Source organism: Protopterus annectens, chromosome 11.part0, assembly GCF_019279795.1.
Source record: "Protopterus annectens isolate FY-2018-M chromosome 11.part0, PAN1.0, whole genome shotgun sequence".
In the NCBI taxonomy this organism is placed as follows: domain Eukaryota; kingdom Metazoa; phylum Chordata; order Ceratodontiformes; family Protopteridae; genus Protopterus; species Protopterus annectens.
Genome location: NC_056745.1, coordinates 57901026 through 57921025, shown reverse-complemented (window position 1 = coordinate 57921025; position 20000 = coordinate 57901026). Strand labels below are relative to the sequence as shown.

Genomic DNA, 20000 nt, shown 5'->3' with positions numbered 1-20000 from the left:
AGACCTTACTCCTGCTTACCCTGCGTTAATTTCTTTAAAACAAAAGAAAAAAGGGGTTATAGGAAAATGGTGAAAAAGGGGGCACAAAGAGGAAATACAATAGCGAAAGTAGCTAGGGATGTGCAGGAAGGGTGTAGGGAAGGTCAATAACTGTCCATTTCTTCTACAGCAACAGCTGTGCATATCTACTGAATTCGGAGGTATATTTGGACACTCAAACCCCTGAGAGAGGGGTGGGGACAACAATAATGAGTTGTGAAGCCAGTTAGACCAGATTACATGTGTCCAGTGGACACGTGTGTGAAATGGACAGCTATGTATGGAGCCAGTTTTTTGGGGAACAGACTGTCCTTTTTTTAAGGTGAGAGTGGGATGCTGGGGAAGGATAATAGGTATATTTTGGAAGGTAGGTTGGGTAGGAAGACAGACAAGACAAACAAGACAGCATATAGGGGTGGTATATGACACATGTGGGGGGTAAACACCTTGGACAGGGAGGGGTGTTTGGAAAGTAGAAGCCCATGAGCACCCAAATGGAAACAGTGGGACTAAGGTCCCCACCCATGGGCAGTCACCACTGCACTTTCATGGTCCCAAAGTTGGCTGTGCTGGGGGCTGAGCAGGAGGGGCAGGCTGACCCTCTAATTGCAGTACGCAGCCCTCAAGCTGTTGTAGCAGATCTTCAAACTCTTTTCAGAGCTCGCTACGCACCAAACCCTGGACCTGACTTTGGGTGACAGGATCCTATCCATGCCCACTCCTGTGTGGGGATGATCCCCATCCCCAGAGGCAGTTCCACCCAAAGCTGGTGCAGGACCAGTGGGCAGGAAGTCCTTGGGTGTGTCCCAGATGTGCTGAGGCACAGTGCCATGGACAGATGAGGTGGGAGAGATGGGTCCGCTGGGACTGGCCTTTCCAAACTTGCAATGGTGTTATAGGTTTATAACATATGTGGGTTAGTAATAGCCAACACAATCCAGGATTAGTTATAACAGCATGCATAGATATTCCCATTAACCCAAAACAACAGATTTGGAACAGTTGCATAGCAAACAGATCACATGCATATATGGAACCACAGTGGCCATTACAACGGCATGCAGGTTACATTGATAGCAACAGGCTACCAATGATAGTATTTCAACATGGAACATTAATTGAAACACATTTCAATATTTGTTGAACAATAGGACATATGTCCCAACAGTAGGCTTGGTGTAAACATACCCATTGATATGTGTGTTTAGATTATTGTTGCAGATATGGTGGGGGGAGAGAGAGATGTCAATTAACAACCTGTGTATTCTTGCAGTACTCACAACTTTAATGATCATTGCTCTAATCATTAAGGTACATGTATTATTACAATACCCTATGGCCTTGGTTTGGGCAGTGGTATGTTTGTACACAGTGTATACTTCAACTGTCTTATAGCTAAATTCTACTTCTCTTACCTGGTTGACCTGTGGAGGGAATGTTTGTAAACACTACCTGACTGTTTCTATACATATTCCGAGATTCCTAGTTAAAAGTATGCACATACCTCTCAATCTCTTCATGCACAACATCTGGACAAAGCTTGACAACATGGGGGTACAAATAGGGACATATTCTGAATATTGTTCTTATAAACTTTTAGACAGTTGCTAGAGAGTAACAGGATTTGTTTTAATATACATTTTCTGAAGGATTTGAAGTCTGACACTCAAATGTATGTCATTATTTGGTGACTACAATCCTGAGATCAACCCAGTGATTTGCCAGGAAAAAGAGGGACAGGCCAAAAATAGCCAAATATCTGGACATTCTGGGAAAATCTGTATAGTTGAGAGGTATAATTATGCATACAGCTTACAACCACTCCCAGGATTCGAACAGTGGCTGTGTCTGCTAAAAATACAATTTGTGTTTCATCAGAGTGAGCTATTTAGAAACTGCTGTCTGTTCCTTCAGTGTTTTCTAAGTCTCTCTTGGTTGTACAATCTGACAACAGTCTTATACAGACATTCCTAGACATATTTTTTATGTAGCACAGTGTGGGTAACAGTGGTTTAGACAACATTACTATTCAGAGACTGCAATAGTAAATGCCATATAATACCAGAGTAAACATAACCAGCCCAGGATTTAGAACTTTATTGCCAGGCAGTTACGGTTTTATTTAAATATCACCTATATGGGACTATTACTGTCATATTGTCTGGTTTATTCAGTACAACCCATACACAGTTTTTATACTGTCAGTTGACTTTCTACTACTTTATATTTATTTGGTATGACTACTACAAACAGGACTGTTACTCACCAGCCTCGCGATGCAGCCTTTGCAACCTACTTGCATTGGCTTCCCGATTCACAGCCCACTCAGCTGTAGCTGTAAAGGGAATAGAGACATATTTAAGCATACCTATCCATCACATACACAGGCTGTACTTTGGTAAACAGTTATTGATATGAATATTTACACACTGCTGGGACATCACCCCTCTACCTTACCTCTTGGACCCACTTTTCCAAGAGCTCCCTCTTCCTCCGCTTAAAGTCAGCATAGTGGTTTTGGATCTGCTCACCAGTATGAGGGATACCAGTGGCACTGGTGAGATCACAGGCGAGATGATCCCAGGCTGCTGCCTTATATTGGGACACCTGGTACTGGCCCTGCAGCAGTCTCTCATCATGGTTATTTACCAGGAGTCCTATCATGACCTTGGACTCTTGTATGCCCCAGCGCTGCACCCAGAAGTGCATGCCCTCACCAACACCTGCCATTCTGCCTACAGTGGGAAGCTACAACCAGTTATGAGCTGTATTCCCACCTGCAGGGTTTAAATACGGTCAGTTTCCTGCCCTTTGCCATGATTGGATGGTTTTGAATATGCTGAGCTATGCTAAGCTATGGTCAAACCTGCTTAGCTAAGCTTGGTAGTGCTTAAAGGGGCAGGTTCAGCATTGCTTACCAATGGGCAAATCCACTTAGCTGGGCTACTCATTGTTTAGCAGTCATATTTACACGATGCTTACACCTGGTAAGCAGAGCTGTGCAATGCTTAGCATTGCTTATTTTTCGTTTTATAGACTATCTGCTGTATGGGATTGATTCATCATTCATTACATATTATAAATTTGTTTACTGTCCCTGACATCCCCCAATGTGCTTTCATTACATTTATTCATGTGTATCTATACTGTATGGGGCACGTGTGGTTATACGGGAGTTTCACAACTTTATTAAACTGACACCTCACATCTGGACCTATTACAGTACTCTGGTTAACAAATATATGTTATTTAGTAGCGAATTATAAAAAACTGTTTATGTACTGCTTTCACATGTAAAATGCAAACTGGTTACAGTGGGGATCGAACCGGGAATGGCTGTTTGCAAAGCTTACACTCTAACCGCTACATTATTGCAGTACTGCTTATGTTGGATGTCTCTTGCGCTTTTACTTCTTGTGCTGTTTAAGCTGGACTAAGCATAGCTAAGCAACGGTCACACCCGCGCAGCTTTGCTTAAACTTTATTGCATGTATAAAAAAAATTATCTGTTGTGTTGTTTATTTGTAGCCTTCAGAATATCCATGCTAATGCTGAACCTGTTATTCTAACAACTTTCTGCTTTGTTGGACAATTGTCCGTTATGGTTTTGTCCACATTCCTTACTCTGACGGGTTGGGAGGTGTGCCCTATGTGCTTATGCCAAATGTGTTATTCTATCAACTTTTGCCTTGGTAGGGAAAGTTGTCCCTTATGGCTTTGACCAGATTTCTTATCCTGATGGTTGGGGGCATTACAGGCATTCTCACTCATTTTAAATTGCCGAACGGCAATTCTGGTGTGCAAGGGGTATGTGTATTGTGAGACCACTGCTCTCAGACACACCCCCTGCACTCGTACACAGAACCGTGTCCATTTTCCACAACACCTTCATGAATATGCATGGCATGCTGCTGTGCTGCACAGGAACGGTCCCTTCCATGCAGGAATAAGCTATTCCTGCATGGAAGTTTACTGAATCCCGGGGTTTGTCGTTCACAAACAGGAGCTGTGCAGATATGCCGTATTAACATTTCAGAGTTGAAGATGGAAGAAGTACTCAGAAAGCCAGATAAAATGTTGAGAATGGCAAAGCTACAATTATGCCTTTTTATTAGACATTATTTAAATTTCTTTACCAATGCTGAATCTGTTGACAAGCACTGCTGATGAAGTAATTTTTTAGCAGTGCATTTGTAAATGTTACTTAGAAATCTTTCTGTTCTAATCTATCTGGTACATGTCTACACCCCCCACACACACACCAGGAAGCAGTCTGCTTAAGATATGCCCCGAAGATCTAGCCTATCATGACCACTACCACGTCAACAACATTTGATTATGGATGAGACTAACAGTGGCCTCAGAAATGGTACAGAATTAAGAAAAAGCAGATTGTATAAATCAAACACTACATCATATAGGTGTCATTAGCTATGTCATTATCATACCCTGTACAATTTTCTACATCATATAGGTGATACCCTGTACAATTTTCTACATCATATAGGTGTCATTAGCTATGTCGTTCTCATATCCTATGCAATTTTCTACATCATATAGGTGTCATTAACTATGTTGTTCTCATACCCTGTACAATTTTCTACATCATATAGGTGTCATTAGCTATGTCATTCTCATACCCTATACAATTTTCTACATCATATAGGTGTCATTAGCTATGTCGTTCTCATACCCTATACAATTTCCTACATCATATAGGTGTAATTAGCTTTGTTGCTCTCATACCCTATACAATTTTCTACATCATATAGGTGTCATTAGCTATATCATTCTCATACCCTATACAATTTTCTACATCATATAGGTGTCATTAGCTATGTCATTCTCATACTCTATACAATTTTCTACATCATATAGGTGTCATTAGCTATGTTGTTCTCATAGCCTGTACAATTTTCTACATCATATAGGTGTCATTAGCTATGTTGTTCTCATAGCCTGTACAATTTTCTACATCATATAGGTGTCATTAGCTATGTCGTTCTCATACCCTATGCAATTTTCTACATCATATAGGTGTCATTAGCTATGTCATTCTCATACCCTATACAATTTTCTACATCATATAGGTGTCATTAGCTATGTTGTTCTCATAGCCTGTACAATTTTCTACATCATATAGGTGTCATTAGCTATGTTGTTCTCATACCCAATACAATTTTCTACATCATATAGGTGTCATTAGCTATGTCGTTCTCATACCCTATACAATTTTCTACATCATATAGGTGTCATTAACTATGTTGTTCTCATACCCTATACAATTTTCTACATCATATAGGTGTCATTAGCTATGTCGTTCTCATACCCTATACAATTTTCTACATCATATAGGTGTCATTAGCTTTGTCGTTGTCATACCCTATATATTATCATGCACATAAGGGAGATCAAATGTCTCACTCATACTGATAAAGTAATGTATCTTAACTTTCATGCACTTTGATTTAGATAGGTTTGAAGTAATTTACATTTATTTTACAAAGCAGTGAACAATTCTGCATTAAAAGAGGAGTTAAACCTTAAAATGATCTCTCAACATACAGGTATAAAAGACAGAGGGCCATGGTTTAAAATATGTAGGAGTAAAACTATTCAAAGGAATACTTATATAACTCATATGATTCCAATACCAGTTGAAACAGAATATATCACTTCTTAAATGCATTTAAGGAAAAATGGGATGATTATATGGGGAATAAGTATATTCCAGGACTGAATGAGTCTTTGTTATAAAAGGTTAAAATAGCTACTCACAACACACATTGAACTATGAGCTATGACCCTTTAGAATAATAGCTTACTATCACAGCTGCCAGTTACAGATTACCCATGAGGGTAGCATCTCTTATTGGAAATGTGAATGTACCAGTATCACTCATTAACACTTTGAAAAGTGGGTTTACACAGCTGCAAACATGCAACAGTAAACAGTACAAATGGTCGGCTATGGTGGTTTCATACCTTTGTTTACTATACATATGCATTTTTTTGATAATAGCTATTTCATTATTGATGTTTGTACAGCTGTACTGACCATCATCATATACATCTGCGGACTGACTGAAGTTACCTCTTGTATACGGTTTGCTGTCTCATGATCACAGTTCTGTTGTCTTGAGTGGTTGTTGTTGTTGTTGTTGTGTCTTTTGGCTTATCCCGGTTAGGGGTCACTACAGCGGAACTCCGGTCCGCTAATGTTTGGTAGTGGATTTTTACGTGCCGAGTTACCAGCCCTAATGCACAACCTTCAACAAAGGCACGTCCATTCACGCATGCCTCCACACAGAAGACGCTCTAGCTGAGGATCGAAAGCGACAATGTATTTACTTTTAATACCACCAGTCAAGCCCTACTTTCTCTGTATAGTTGAAAAATACCAGCAGGTGAACATAATCACATATTAAAATACAACTCCTTCACCTATGTGCATATGCTTTGCCTCTTATTTAATCAACTGTACTGCTCCTTAATCCCTATCACTGTATTACATTGACTGGTTGGGGGTTGTTGCCTGTGAAGCACCAAGTATGTTTCGGTAACCCCCAAAATCCTATGCCTTACAGCTCAAGGCTGTATGTTTCTAAATTCTTCCTTTTGATGCAAAAGTGTAGAACATTCTGTTCACAATGCAGGGACTGACATTGGTAGACATAACTACTTGAGCATGTACGCATCCTTTAAATAATACTACTTATGTGATATACTATATTTGTATACTATTATTGTACACATTGTGAAAGACAAAGATTATAACCACATTTGCCCCGCTATATCATATTGGACATACTTATCATAATGACAATATATCTGTGATGACCAACATTCTTGTTTACAGATTTTCTACAACTAAATCTAGATTTAAACTCTGTCTCTTTCAATAACTCAAATGAATAAGTGTTGTATTGCAGTTCTATTCACAAACAGCAATACTTCAGAAAACATTACAGAAAATAAGTCATTAAGCCCTACCTGGGTATTTACCACCTTTATTCCTTTTAATGAAGCAGATAATCAGAAGAATCAAGATAAGAAGGGCTATCGCACACATCAGGCCAATAAACCATCCCTGTGTCGCAATATCAACTTGTCGACTTGCCATGGCTAATGCATAAAAAAAGTAAAATAGTCCTGGTCAGACATCAGCGCTATTATAAAGGTGCCCAGTCTTGCTCATAATACTTAACATACTGGAGTTAATGTGCAGACCTAATAAAAACTGATGGAAATGTGTACATTTTTTAAAGTACTCCTCCAAAAGGAGCTATCCTAGAAATGTTAAGAAAAAATATAATTTTGCTTTTTTTATTATCCAACACATGCATTCTTGTTTAATCATATTTGCACAACTTTAGCTCTGGCATATGACTTTTGTTATCTGTCTTTTCTAGCTACTCATGCTATCTTTTAAGGATACACTTTATTCAAAAATATAATCACATCTGTACCCTGTACCAAGGGGAAGAAATTAGTTATGGAATAAAGAATGCAAAGCCACTGGCAGAACAGAAGATGCATCTTATTCTGACGTGTTTTCTATAAAAATACATGCTTGTGCAAATGCTCCATATACAATTACACTACATTAGTTTCAGTGAAACTGGACATTATACATACATATTAATAAGCTTTTAAATTAATGTCTTGTGCGAGAACATATCTTGTTATGCTTAACGTATGATGAAAGCATTACCAAGGTATTATTTAATTGCTGTCAAAACCTTTAACAAAATCCTAAAATGCATTAAAATTAAATACGTAGAGCTTAATGTTGCACTGATAGTGACTTTCTTTCTGTATTTATCTTAGGTTTATAAAAGATATATAGATATTGCATTCCTGTATATTTTTTGAAAGTCGACATTGAGGTTAATATATTCTCGCACAAGACAATTAATTTAAAAGCTTATTAATATGTATATATAATGTCCAGTATATAACTGTAGTCATAATTATAATTTCTTATATCACTGTTTTTGCCTATTATGCATGTATATTTAGACACAGAACCTCCTTACAAACATCAGCGGTTCAACAGTTCACCTCGCTTAACCATGACAAAATTATTCTATAACTGGTAGAACCTTTTAGCAATTAAGTTAATACATAGCAAAATAATTTATTGCCATTTATACATTAGGCAGTGTCGTTATTTCACATTTTTGCAGCTCTTTACATATTTTACTTTCTTTTCAGCTCACTTCATCTGATTTCTTTCTCAGGCCTCATAGCTTGCTATAGCATTCTCAATATTCTGTCATTTTAGAAATTCATGCTTATGAGTAATTCATCAAAATTGATAGTCATGAAGTCCAAATGTAAAAAGTATTCATCAAAAACAGCCAAAAACAAACAATACTTAAAAAATGTAAAATCAAAGAAAACATGCAAAAAGAATGCATAGAGAGTGATGGTAAATGACAGTGTAACACGTATTCACAACAGGGGCATCACATAGTCACTAGTAAACAGTAATACACTGTGCTTGGCAATTATATCTCTGTAAATTTGAAGTCAGTACATTTAAGCAAAGAGCATATCAGTAAAAGATTACTATTAGAATGACCGAGGAAGAATATTTTTCTAGTAAAAGAAACCATACATGTGATTCTGTAAATGCAATGACACATAACTGGAAATTGTCTGATGCTCCTACTGGCCCTCAGGTTATGAAAGACAAAGGGCTAACTTTCTGAGCACAACCTTGTGAAGTTAAACTCCCTGATCAGTGTTTTGCATAGGAAATCCCTGCTGCTGTTGTATCTAAGTGTGAGAAGGTGGGGATTCCTTCTTGGAGGAGATTTTACTTTTCTTCAGGTTTGTGAAACACAGGAGCTGGTATAAATAAGTTCACAGGGAGGGGTAGCTTCTTGCTCCTCACACAGGAGTTGTAGGATAAGGAATTCTCCCCCGTAAAGAGATACATTTAACTTTTTTTATAGGGTTGATCTACAAATAGTTGTGCTCACTGACTTGGTTTCTCTGAGATTAAGAACTCATACTGAATGATCATTTTTCCCCAATAGGTAAAAATAGAAAAATAATGTCTCAGAACTTCTTGCAATCAATACACAGGTCTGGCCAAACAGAAGCCCGGACAGCAGCAAACACCTGAAAGAGCCCCCCTATTACTTTAAAAAGGTTCCTCAAAGCTCAAAGTGTGTGATGCTTAGATGTGCGTTAAAAGAGACCAATGTCACCAACTGTAAGATGGCAAACTCTACTGAACAGTTGGCCAAACAGGGAATAAGAACATCAGGAAGTGCTTTGTAAACAGTCACTAAAAGCTGTAGTCAGCTGGCATTAGTATCACAGCACAAATATTAATAAACAGACTTCTTAAACATGTAGACAGCTTATTAGCTTCAACATGACTAGCATGGCTAATGTACAAGACCAGTAGCTTGGCTAATGTCCAAGACTAGTAGCATGGGTAATGTCCAAGACTAGTAGCGTGGCTAATGTCCAAGACTAGTAGCATGGGTAATGTCCAAGACTAGTAGCATGGGTAATGTACAAAACTAGTAGCTTGGCTAATGTCCAAGACTAGTAGCATGGGTAATGTACAAAACTAGTAGCGTGGCTAATGTACAAGACTAGTAGCATGGGTAATGTACAAAACTAGTAGCGTGGCTAATGTACAAGACTAGTAGCATGGGTAATGTACAAAACTAGTAGCGTGGCTAATGTACAAGACTAGTAGCATGGGTAATGTACAAAACTAGTAGCGTGGCTAATGTACAAGACTAGTAGCATGGGTAATGTACAAAACTAGTAGCTTGGCTAATGTCCAAGACTAGTAGCATGGGTAAAGTACAAAACTAGTAGCGTGGCTAATGTACAAGACTAGTAGCTTGGCTAATATTGCCAGATATTACAGCTTGATAAGTGAATCACATTCTCCGGTCGTCACCACATTAAATGCCATCTGTTATTTTACTGCCACTAGGAAGTACCACAATCTATTTCAAATGATAACTGCTAGTTCCAAAGATTCATGTTCTATATTCAGTTCACTCTTTGAGGCACTAATTATTGCAATATACAACTAATATCTCTGTCTTCCCAACTGTATCTGCCCTTTCTTCTCTTAAACGGTTATTTTCATGACCCTGAATACATAGTACAACATTTATCTTTTTAAATAGTTCTGCTTTACAGCTTGAATCATTAACATAGATTTATGAGTGAACCACCAGACCTTAAGTGCTTTGGTTTCTTTACAACCAGAAGCAAACATTTTTTAAGCAAAATTATATCTGTACTATAGGAATTTGGCCACTGCTCTACAGGGATTTAGCCACATGTCATTTCACTGTGTCGAGACTACAGTCTCAAACTTATCAACTGTAACATGTGCAATGTGCTTCCTTTAGTAACTTTATGGTTCATCTAATAGGCTATAACAGTTAGAGATAGTAAACTTAATCAGTATTTGTGATTATAAGTTAGACTGGTAAATAGCTACAAAATGGTTTTGGAGTTATCCCTGAATGTAGAAATGATCTTAGGGGTCACAGAATAGGTTTTTGGGAGAAGGTCAAGGCAAGAGGAGCAAATTTGACTAAGGAATAGTTAGCAAGTGGGTTGGTGGAAACAGAAAAACATTTGTACGGACAGAATCACACAATCAAGAAGATTAACACCTCTGGTGGGAGGGGGACAGTTTGTTTAAGTTTTTTGGCATTTATGAATTCGAAAAATCTCTAGGTATATTTGTCATTTTATTTGTAGAGAGATGAAGTCACCCATAGGAAAGCAAATAGATTCAATGGGTACGTTTTGTAACTTGTTAAGGGGTTCTGCAATTGGTTCTAATGCAGTAATTCATTTTATTGAATATAATTAGGACTTCTGCCAGTTCTGGGTATGTATCATATACAACTTAAAGCAAGATAGTGGGCTTATGAAATCCTGATGACTTTGAAGGTAAAGATGGTTTCAATCTACTTTGCAAAGAATATAAGACAGTTTTAGGTCTAGACATATAGGATCTAGTTGCCTTTTTTGCATTTGGTTCATGTGTTCATAGATTCATAGGTGTGTACTAGGCTAATGGCCCTGGAGCCTTTTCAAGCCTAGCCCATAGGATTACCTTGACATCATGCCACCCGACCTTAAATTGGTGATCTTTATGGATTTCACCAAAGCCTTTAGTTTTTTTCCCCTAAGAATCATTACTTTTAACTCTATGTGTTAATACTGACTGCAGTACTACTAATTGGGTCTTTATTATTTTGTATATATATCTATATATATATATATATATATATATATATATATATATATATATATATATATATATATATGTATGTATATATACCTTCTCAATTGCCTTGCATAAATTCCACAAAAACTAAAAAAAAAAAAATTAAATCTATGATCTTTCACTTTGCCAATTATTCCATTGTACTAGAATATCTCTTTAAGATGACTCACCATAAAGCAAATTATGTATTTTATACTGTAGTTAAAATACACCAAAAATGTCCTGAGTACATAAATTAATGTTTTCAAATGTCTGTGTATCCATCTCAGCTCCACCTTCTGACTTATTCATTTCAAGATGTTATTCATGCTCTCCTTTTCCTATCAGCTTTGAAACAAAACTGCTTGTTATCATAATAACAGTTTCTGTTTATTACAATGTTGCTCAACAGCATGCTATCCATCAGCCTTGTTTATACATATCTATAATATGGTGCTGCCAACAAAATACTGTTTGAAAGCAAGCTCTTGATAAACACATAAATAATAGATTTGGTAAACATTCTTCCCAGCTCATATCTTTCTCCCAGACCAGAGTTCCGTGCCTGGATTCTGCATACTAGAAAGTAAGTAAGTCGAGTCCACATTTCCAGTAAAATTTAAAGTATAATTATAGTTTAATGTTTTTTTTATATAGCCATCAGCCCTAGTGTATACCATTTTGAGAAATAAAATGATCATGATTTTAGATTTATTTATCTAATCAACATTTTGATATATATTTTAAGGAAGCATACGTGCATGATTTATAAACAAACGCTTATAATAAAACAATTTACGTTTCATTTTTAAAATGACTTTTTAAATCTAATCTAAAATCATGATTTTTTTCATTAACATGATGCAAGCAGCACAAAGGGACATATCTTTTCAGAAAATGTGCTGGTGAAGGCACAAACATGTACTGCAGATAAAAGCATGCAAACCCCAACATTCAAAGTATCTGTCGTAAAGCCTATATTAAATTAGCAACAGTAATTATGCTATTTCCATATGAGAAATACACATTTTTATAGTGAACTTTATTCGACTAATGATTTTATTACAAAATATTGAATATGCAAAGAGTGAATCAGGAATAAGAGGAAAAACAAAGAACATAAAAAAAAGCTGAAGCACATGCACTTGAATATGAAATTACTGAAAAAATCACTATTAAAAAGCACTACAATAGCATAAAGTTATGCAGGGCACTGGGTCCTTGCAAACACCATTACAGAAAGCTTGCCTGCCACAACACTTCTTAAGTATTTTCACTCTCATGTTAAATTATTTATGAGTTATACTAAACAGATGCCATGCTTTTTGTTTTGCTGTTTCCTTTCACTCTACTGCTGTGTGACTATAGAGACACAATAACTGAGTAACAGTGCAAAGAATGACACTCTTGTACTGTGGGTTGCAAGGAAGGCGTGTGCCCTGCATTCAGTTTATTACTGTAACAGTCTTTAACAGCAATGTCTTCCATGTGTTCAAGTTTTAAGATTTGTGTTTCAGTATTTTATGGTCTCTGCCTTTCAATCTGCAGCAGTCATGAATCAGAGGTTTGCTCTTCAAAATTATATTTTATACTGATAACTATAAGGAATGTGAACTTTTCAGTACAGCATGTACAGTGTAAGTCATATAGGAAATATTAACATAAACTACATTTTATATATATGTTTACATTATTGTAGCAGTGCTGAAAACAGCAGGGCTACTTAACATGCTCTTATTCCTAAATTCTCAAATTGCTACAAGCTAGACATGTGATACCAGCTAATCATACTAATCATGTGTGATATGTTTACAAAGTAATCACAGAACTTATCATTTAATTGATGCAAGGAATTGCATTTCAATATTGTGATCCATGAGAATGTAAACTATTCACAAAAAGTCATATATATATATGTGTGTGTGTGTGTGTGTGTGTGTGTGTGTGTGTGTGTGTGTGATATATTTATATATATATTATATATGTTATATATAAACATATATATATATATATATATATATATATATATATATATATATATGTATGTATACATATAGAGATCTACACACACACATAACACACACATGTTAAAGATGCACAAATTGGTATTTCAAATGATTAAAAGTATACTACATTTTACTAGCTCATGTGAGGCATAATTTGCATGGGTTGCCTCACCTGGACCAGTTATAAACGTGTCCTTTGCAACCAAACGTTCTTCATACGGACCCTCAGCAATAACTCGAACATTATACTTTGTGCCAGGTGTTAAACCCTTTATCACAAAGGATGACTGAGAGGCATTTACAATTTCTCTTTTCCAGTCTTCTTTACCTATATAAGTTTTAAGACAATGCAGAACACATGTAAAATGTTGGACTGAAAGTATTTTGACAGCGCAAGTTACTCCAACAATTACAAAATACATGCATACATATTTATCCATAAAATTTATTTCAATAAACATTTTAGCCAAGTAAAACATAAATTAATTCAGTTTATATTTGTAAATACGTTAAAAGGACAATATCTACAGATAAATCAAGAGAATAATCAAATGAATGTTAACTAACAGACTTCTAACTACAATGTTACAGCAGAAATATTAAGCAATGAGTACTAAACAATGCATCTGCTTAAATCGGCTGGCTGTCCATGCTGGCTTACAGCCTATGGCCATATTAGCAGCATGGACCTTACAAAGAGAATTACTAAACTTGAAGAAATCAGTCAGTATATTGAAAAATCTGAATAGTACTGCTTAATATTTTAAGGCATTGTGTTTGTTAGTTGCTGTGGTCTATCTCAATAGTTTAATCTACAAAATATACTATAGTTTGTGGTTACTGACTTGAAACTGTAGTTTTATTGGCCATTTTGGGTCAATTCCAAACTCCTTCATCTTCCTCTCTTAAAACCCTCTTTTGCGCGGTTTTGCACGGTTTTGTGCGTAGCACAACAGCGGGCAGCGCCGCCTAATTGGGTTTAAACTATTTCTGGCTCCACAAAGTCTGCTCTTCACTTTTTCCCTTAGAACTGCTCTATCTCTCAATTTAAACACCATATTCTCATTCTAAGGCCCTTCACTGGTCCAATTAAGTAATCCTACATGTTAGCACTATTAAACCATAAGCACTACTTACTCTTATACTCTCTACGATTACCCTGTCCTCTATTGGTCCGTCTTAAATTCAGTTTCCCTATATTACTCTAGCATGTCCAAAGGTCAGTCAATAGTTTCCTCTCCAGTCCAGCTGGTGAATCTGGGAATTTTGAGGCAATGTTACAACTGTCTCATGTACATGGACAACCCTCTCCTCCTCCAAACAGGTTCAAATATATGTGAGAGATGCAACTATTTAGCCAAACTGGAGGCTGAGCTCTCTCATCTCAAAACTGGTGTAACCAGTCAGGAGGAGAAGGTAACCTCACATAACACAATTCCAGTATCACATAGTCCCAACACATCAGCAAACCAAACACATAAATACACAAAAACATACTCGGAGGCTCTAAATAAAAATCTACCTAAGCAACAGAGACCTCCAAAGCAGACATCCAAGCAAACGCTAGCTCAAAACAAAATGCGCACAACACATATCCCACAAAGTCAGTGTGCCAAGCAGCCACAGCCCTTAAGGCTGAATAACACACCTGATACTCTTGTAATAGGTGACTTTATTGTCAGACACACTGACATCCTGCTCACCAGGCTGAATAAAGAGAAGGTCATGGTGAGCTGCCTGTCGGGTGCTAGGATCCTCCACATAACGCAAGCACTCAGGTCACTCCAAAGCAAATACAAATATGACTCAGTCATTGTACATGCTGGTGTGAATGACCTGAGACGTACCTCCCTGGACTACATGAAAAGAGACATAGAGGAGCTCTCTGATCATGTAGCCCAGGCTGGTATGACCCTGACCTTGAGCAGCATCTTACCCTCACCTAGAATGATGCCACAGTACAAAGACAAAATGATCGATTTTAACAACTGGCTAAAATTTTGGTGTCATTCAAAGGGGATCCAGTGTCTGTCAGCCTGGGATGACGTGCTCAACAAGCCACATTGCTTCGCTAGGGACGGCTTGCACCTGTCACCACTGGGCTTTCGGATATTGGCAAAGACTCTTGCCACCCCCATAGTGCCTTTTTTAGGCAAGGCTCAAAAGTCAAACCCACCCCCATAGACAGCACAAGGAACAAGAAACTAAGGGTAATGCTGCTTAATGCCAGAAGTCTTAACCTCAAGTTGCACACACTCGAAGCTCTCCTCAGTATGGAGAACATCGATATCTGTGCAGTGACAGAAACCTGGTTTAAGGCTCCAGAGAGCACCCCAGCACTACCAGGCTATACCTCATATCATGCTTTCCGGCCCCAAAACCCGGACCGAACCACAAAAGGAGGGGGAGTTTCCATATTTATCAAGGATATCCACACCTCCAGGTTAGTGGCATTGCACGAAGTATCGGAGATCATCCATGTGCAACTAACAGTGGGCAAGACTGCTTTTCAGTTTATAGCATCCTACAGACCACCCTCTCAAAGTCAGGAATCCCACTCGGCTTTCCTGAAAACATTGGAGAACATGAAGATCTCTCTGAACACCATTATATTGGGCGACTTCAACTACCCAAACATTGACTGGGAGCACTACTCAAGCCCCAGCACCTTAGCCCACAGGTTTCTGAAAATTATAACCTCAAATGCTATGGAACAACTAGTCACCACTCCCACAAGAGGGGACAACATACTAGACCTGATCATTACCAACATGGGGACTCTATGCTCCACACCAGAAGTATATCCCTCATTGGTAAGATCAGACCATAAATTAATTTCACTGGATGTCCACATCCCGACCCCACCCCCAGCCAAGAAAACCACAGTGAAAAACTTCTCAAAAGCGAACTTCTCACTTCTCCAAACCGAAGTGGAATCCTTCAATGCCCCAGGGCCAGTGGAAACTACGGCCCAAACTGCAGAATCCTATATAAACGCATTCTACGGACATCTCCAGGAATGCATGGATCATGCTATCCCAAACAAAACCAAGACCCAATAATCCAAAGGCAGGCGTCCAGTCTGGTGGACCCTGCCATAAATAAACTGTACAACAGAAGGAGGAAGCTACTACATGATAGAGCAAAATCCCTAATAGGGAAGGCATCTCTGATCAGTACTAGCAAAAAATTACGATCCCTCATAAAATCCTCCAAGGCCAGCCTCAGGAGAAAAATTGCACAGGACACCAAAGACAATCATAAGGCTTTTTTCAGTTATGTTAGGAACCTGGGATGCAACTCCCAGACTTGTTCTGAGTTGATTCTAAATGACAAAAAATACACTGAACCCACAGACATCGCCAATATCCTGGCAGACAGGTTCAGTGCAAACTTCTCCACCCCCTCCCACCCAAAAGAGCAAGTATCTATCCCGGCAGAGGGCTGCCTCCCAAACATCTCTGATGCTCAGGTGAAGGCTGCCCTCTCCAAAGCAAAAAACACTGCTTCCATGGGACCAGATGGCATCCCAGGTTGCATCCTACATGAACTCCAAGAGGAACTAATCCCTCAAATAAAACAGCTATACAATCTCAGCCTCACTACAGGATATGTGCCCACAGAATGGTGTACAGCAACAGTGGTCCCACTCCACAAAGGTGGAGCCTCTACGGACCCTGGAAACTATCGCCCCATAAGCCTGACTAGCTTAGTCTGCAAGGCTATGGAGAGGATCATCATGGAGCTCATAAACAAAGACATTGGGGACCTACAGACACTAGATCCTACCCAGTTCGGCTTTGTCAAGGGCAGATCCTGCCTTTTGAACCTGGTTGACTTCTTTGAAACAGTCACCAAAGCCATAGATGAAGGGAAGGTAGTCCACACAGCCTATCTGGACCTTGCAAAGGCATTTAACCACAATACCCACTTGGGCATCATAGATAAGCTATCCAGCTTAAATATAAACCCCTATGTCACAAGATGGGTCGCAAACTGGCTCAAAGACAGAACCCACAGAGTGAGAGTTGTTGGAGCCATGTCAGACTCGAAACCGGTCACAAGTGGCGTCCCACAGGGTTCTGTCCTGGACCACTCTTGTTCGGTATATACTTTTCCGAGGTACAGGCAAACGTGGGAGGACTATGGCTCACCAAGTTCGCAGACGACTGCAAACTGGGTGCCATAATCGACTCTCCAGCTGACACAAACATCCTTCAAAAAGGTCTCACAGAGACAGATAACTGGTGCCAGCGCCATGGTTTAAAGCTAAATGCCAAAAAATGTATAGTCATACATTTTGGCAAAAACAATGTGCCCACAAATTACCACATAGGCAGGAACCCATTAAGTACAGAGAAAGTTATTAGGGACCTGGGGACCCAAGTTGATAGCAATCTCTCCTTTGAAAACCACATTGCCAAAGTGGTTAGAAAGACCTTCTACATAGCCCACCTCATCACGAAGGGTTTCACATCTAGATCAAGAGAGGTAATCATGCCCCTTTATTCATCCCTCATCAGGCCCATCATAGAATACAATGCCCCTTTTGGGATGTACCTTACCCGACACCTGCAGCAATTAGAAAGACCCCAAAAGTATCTCACCAAGAGGATCAAGGGTCTCAAACAGATGCCATATGCCGCTCGGTTAAAAAAACTCCAGCTCTACTCAGTTGCATACCGCCTACTTCGAGGCGATCTATGCCTGACATACAAAGCTATGTCAAATCCAGAATTAATGGACATGCTCCACCTCAGTAAATCTAAATCCCTTAGAGCTACACACTCGAGGGACTTGAACCTCAGCACAGAAATAAATAGAACTTGCTGGAGGGACAGGTTCATAACCCAGAGGCTCCCTTCGCTCTGGAATAGAATTCCAGTTCATGTGAGGCAGAGCACCTCACTGAATCTCTTCAAGAAGAATCTCGATAGGTGGATGGGGGATCGTAAGTTTGTCCCAGGGATTACTCCCGTGTCACTATTAGACAGAGGCACAGTAAACTAAACCTTAAAAAGGGCACAGTATACTCAAATCATGGGGTGGCGTAAGCCATACAGAATCGGGCTAGGCTTATAATTGCCCCAGGGCAGATAGCCTAGTATGAACCTATGAACCTATGAACCTATGAACCTATTACTTTTCCTAATTAGTGTTCAGACTGATGCATTATATTAATCATCTGATATCTCGCTAACAGCATAAACATTCAATATATACATTTATATTTTAAATAACATAGTCTTTGCAGCCATAGCTTTCCCTCATGTACTGCATTTCTAAACACTTTTTTTATTAATACCGTGTTGCCTATTTGTGTTTGCAACATTTTTTTAGAATATTAGATCTCAGCCAATACAGTGATGAAATGATCCTCACAATTTCTGATAACAGACATGCACAGCAAAATTACTGTGCCTTGTTTCTAATAACAGTAAACGTGTATCCTTAAACTTTATTAATATTACTTAATAATGGACAATAAACACAAAGCTGCTGGTTATTAATACCTTAACAGTTTCTATTACTGTTTTTTTCCAATAAATTTAAATTGCCATAAGGTCCAGTGTTGTAGTATTTTTGACACACACACATGCACACGCATGCACACACACACACACACACACACACACACACACACACACACACACACACACACACACACACACACAGTTTTATATCTATCTATACACACACACACACACACACACACATATATATATATATATATATATATATATATATATGTATGTATACATATATAGATAAATATAGATATAGATATCTGAGTTTGCCCTAATTCCACCTAATTCCATGAAATTTTCATTTGGCTAATAGAATGAAAAATCTATGCAAGAAAACAAAAGACCACCGATGACTCCAGTAATACTCGCAATAAAACAAAATACTTTTAATTCATAAAATAGACCAAATACTATCCAAGATACAAGCCAAGCAGGAAAAGTGCTTTCATCTTACTTAGGTTAGTAACTTAAGTAGTTTAAAAAAAAAATCACATGATGAATTATCGGATTTAAAGTGGCAAACCCCAGTTGACCCATTGAATGAATTTGATGAGAACGCCCATATTTTTTAGAAAAGTGTTTGTTCTTTGTTTTTTATTGGCTTTTGATTGGATTTTCCAATAATTCTGGGTCAGCCTTTTAAATTGTACTGTGTACTTATATAGGATAGTGTGGTATCCTTTTAGTCTGAAAGCTATTCTTGACATTAAACAAAAACTGTAAAAGCAGAATTTTCAGTCTTACCAAGTTAATTTTAAGGCAAATATTTTTTTTTAAATATATGTGCTAAATAAATTTTGTGACAGAGGAAAATGTTTTCAATTTAAATGCACGCACATTAGCTCTCCAAACATACAAACAAATTTCTTTCAGACAGCTATTGTTTATATCTTCTTTTTCCCCCTGTTGCCTGACAAACATCATCCTTACTGCTAATGATTGGCTGATTTTTTCCTCAGTGGGGTTAAAGCCAATCATGCAAGGCTATCATCCAGGCAACTATCAGCACTTTTCTCTGTACAGACACCAACCTTACCCTGACTCTGCTTTTAAGCATCCGTGAGGACCTACTATGCCTAGCTCTATACACATTCACTTTCCCACACAAATTGCACACTTTGCAATAAGGTAACCATGTGACCACGGCTTGTTAGAGCA

General features: G+C 38.2%; 1 protein-coding gene across 16 annotated transcripts in view; it reads right to left on the bottom strand.

The window, feature by feature from the left end:
- NRCAM (neuronal cell adhesion molecule) overlaps positions 1–20000 on the bottom strand; it is a 1614235-nt gene that overhangs the window by 81407 nt on the left and 1512828 nt on the right. For 12 of the 16 annotated variants that reach the window (XM_044087425.1, XM_044087431.1, XM_044087430.1 and 9 more), the window contains 2 exons: positions 13487–13642; positions 7033–7164 (listed from right to left, as the gene is read on the bottom strand). In XM_044087425.1, the coding sequence (XP_043943360.1) occupies positions 7033–7164; positions 13487–13642 (288 nt within the window). The remainder of the gene's footprint in view (positions 1–7032; positions 7165–13486; positions 13643–20000) is intronic. The other 4 variants (XM_044087435.1, XM_044087437.1, XM_044087436.1 and 1 more) reach the window with 1 other exon arrangement.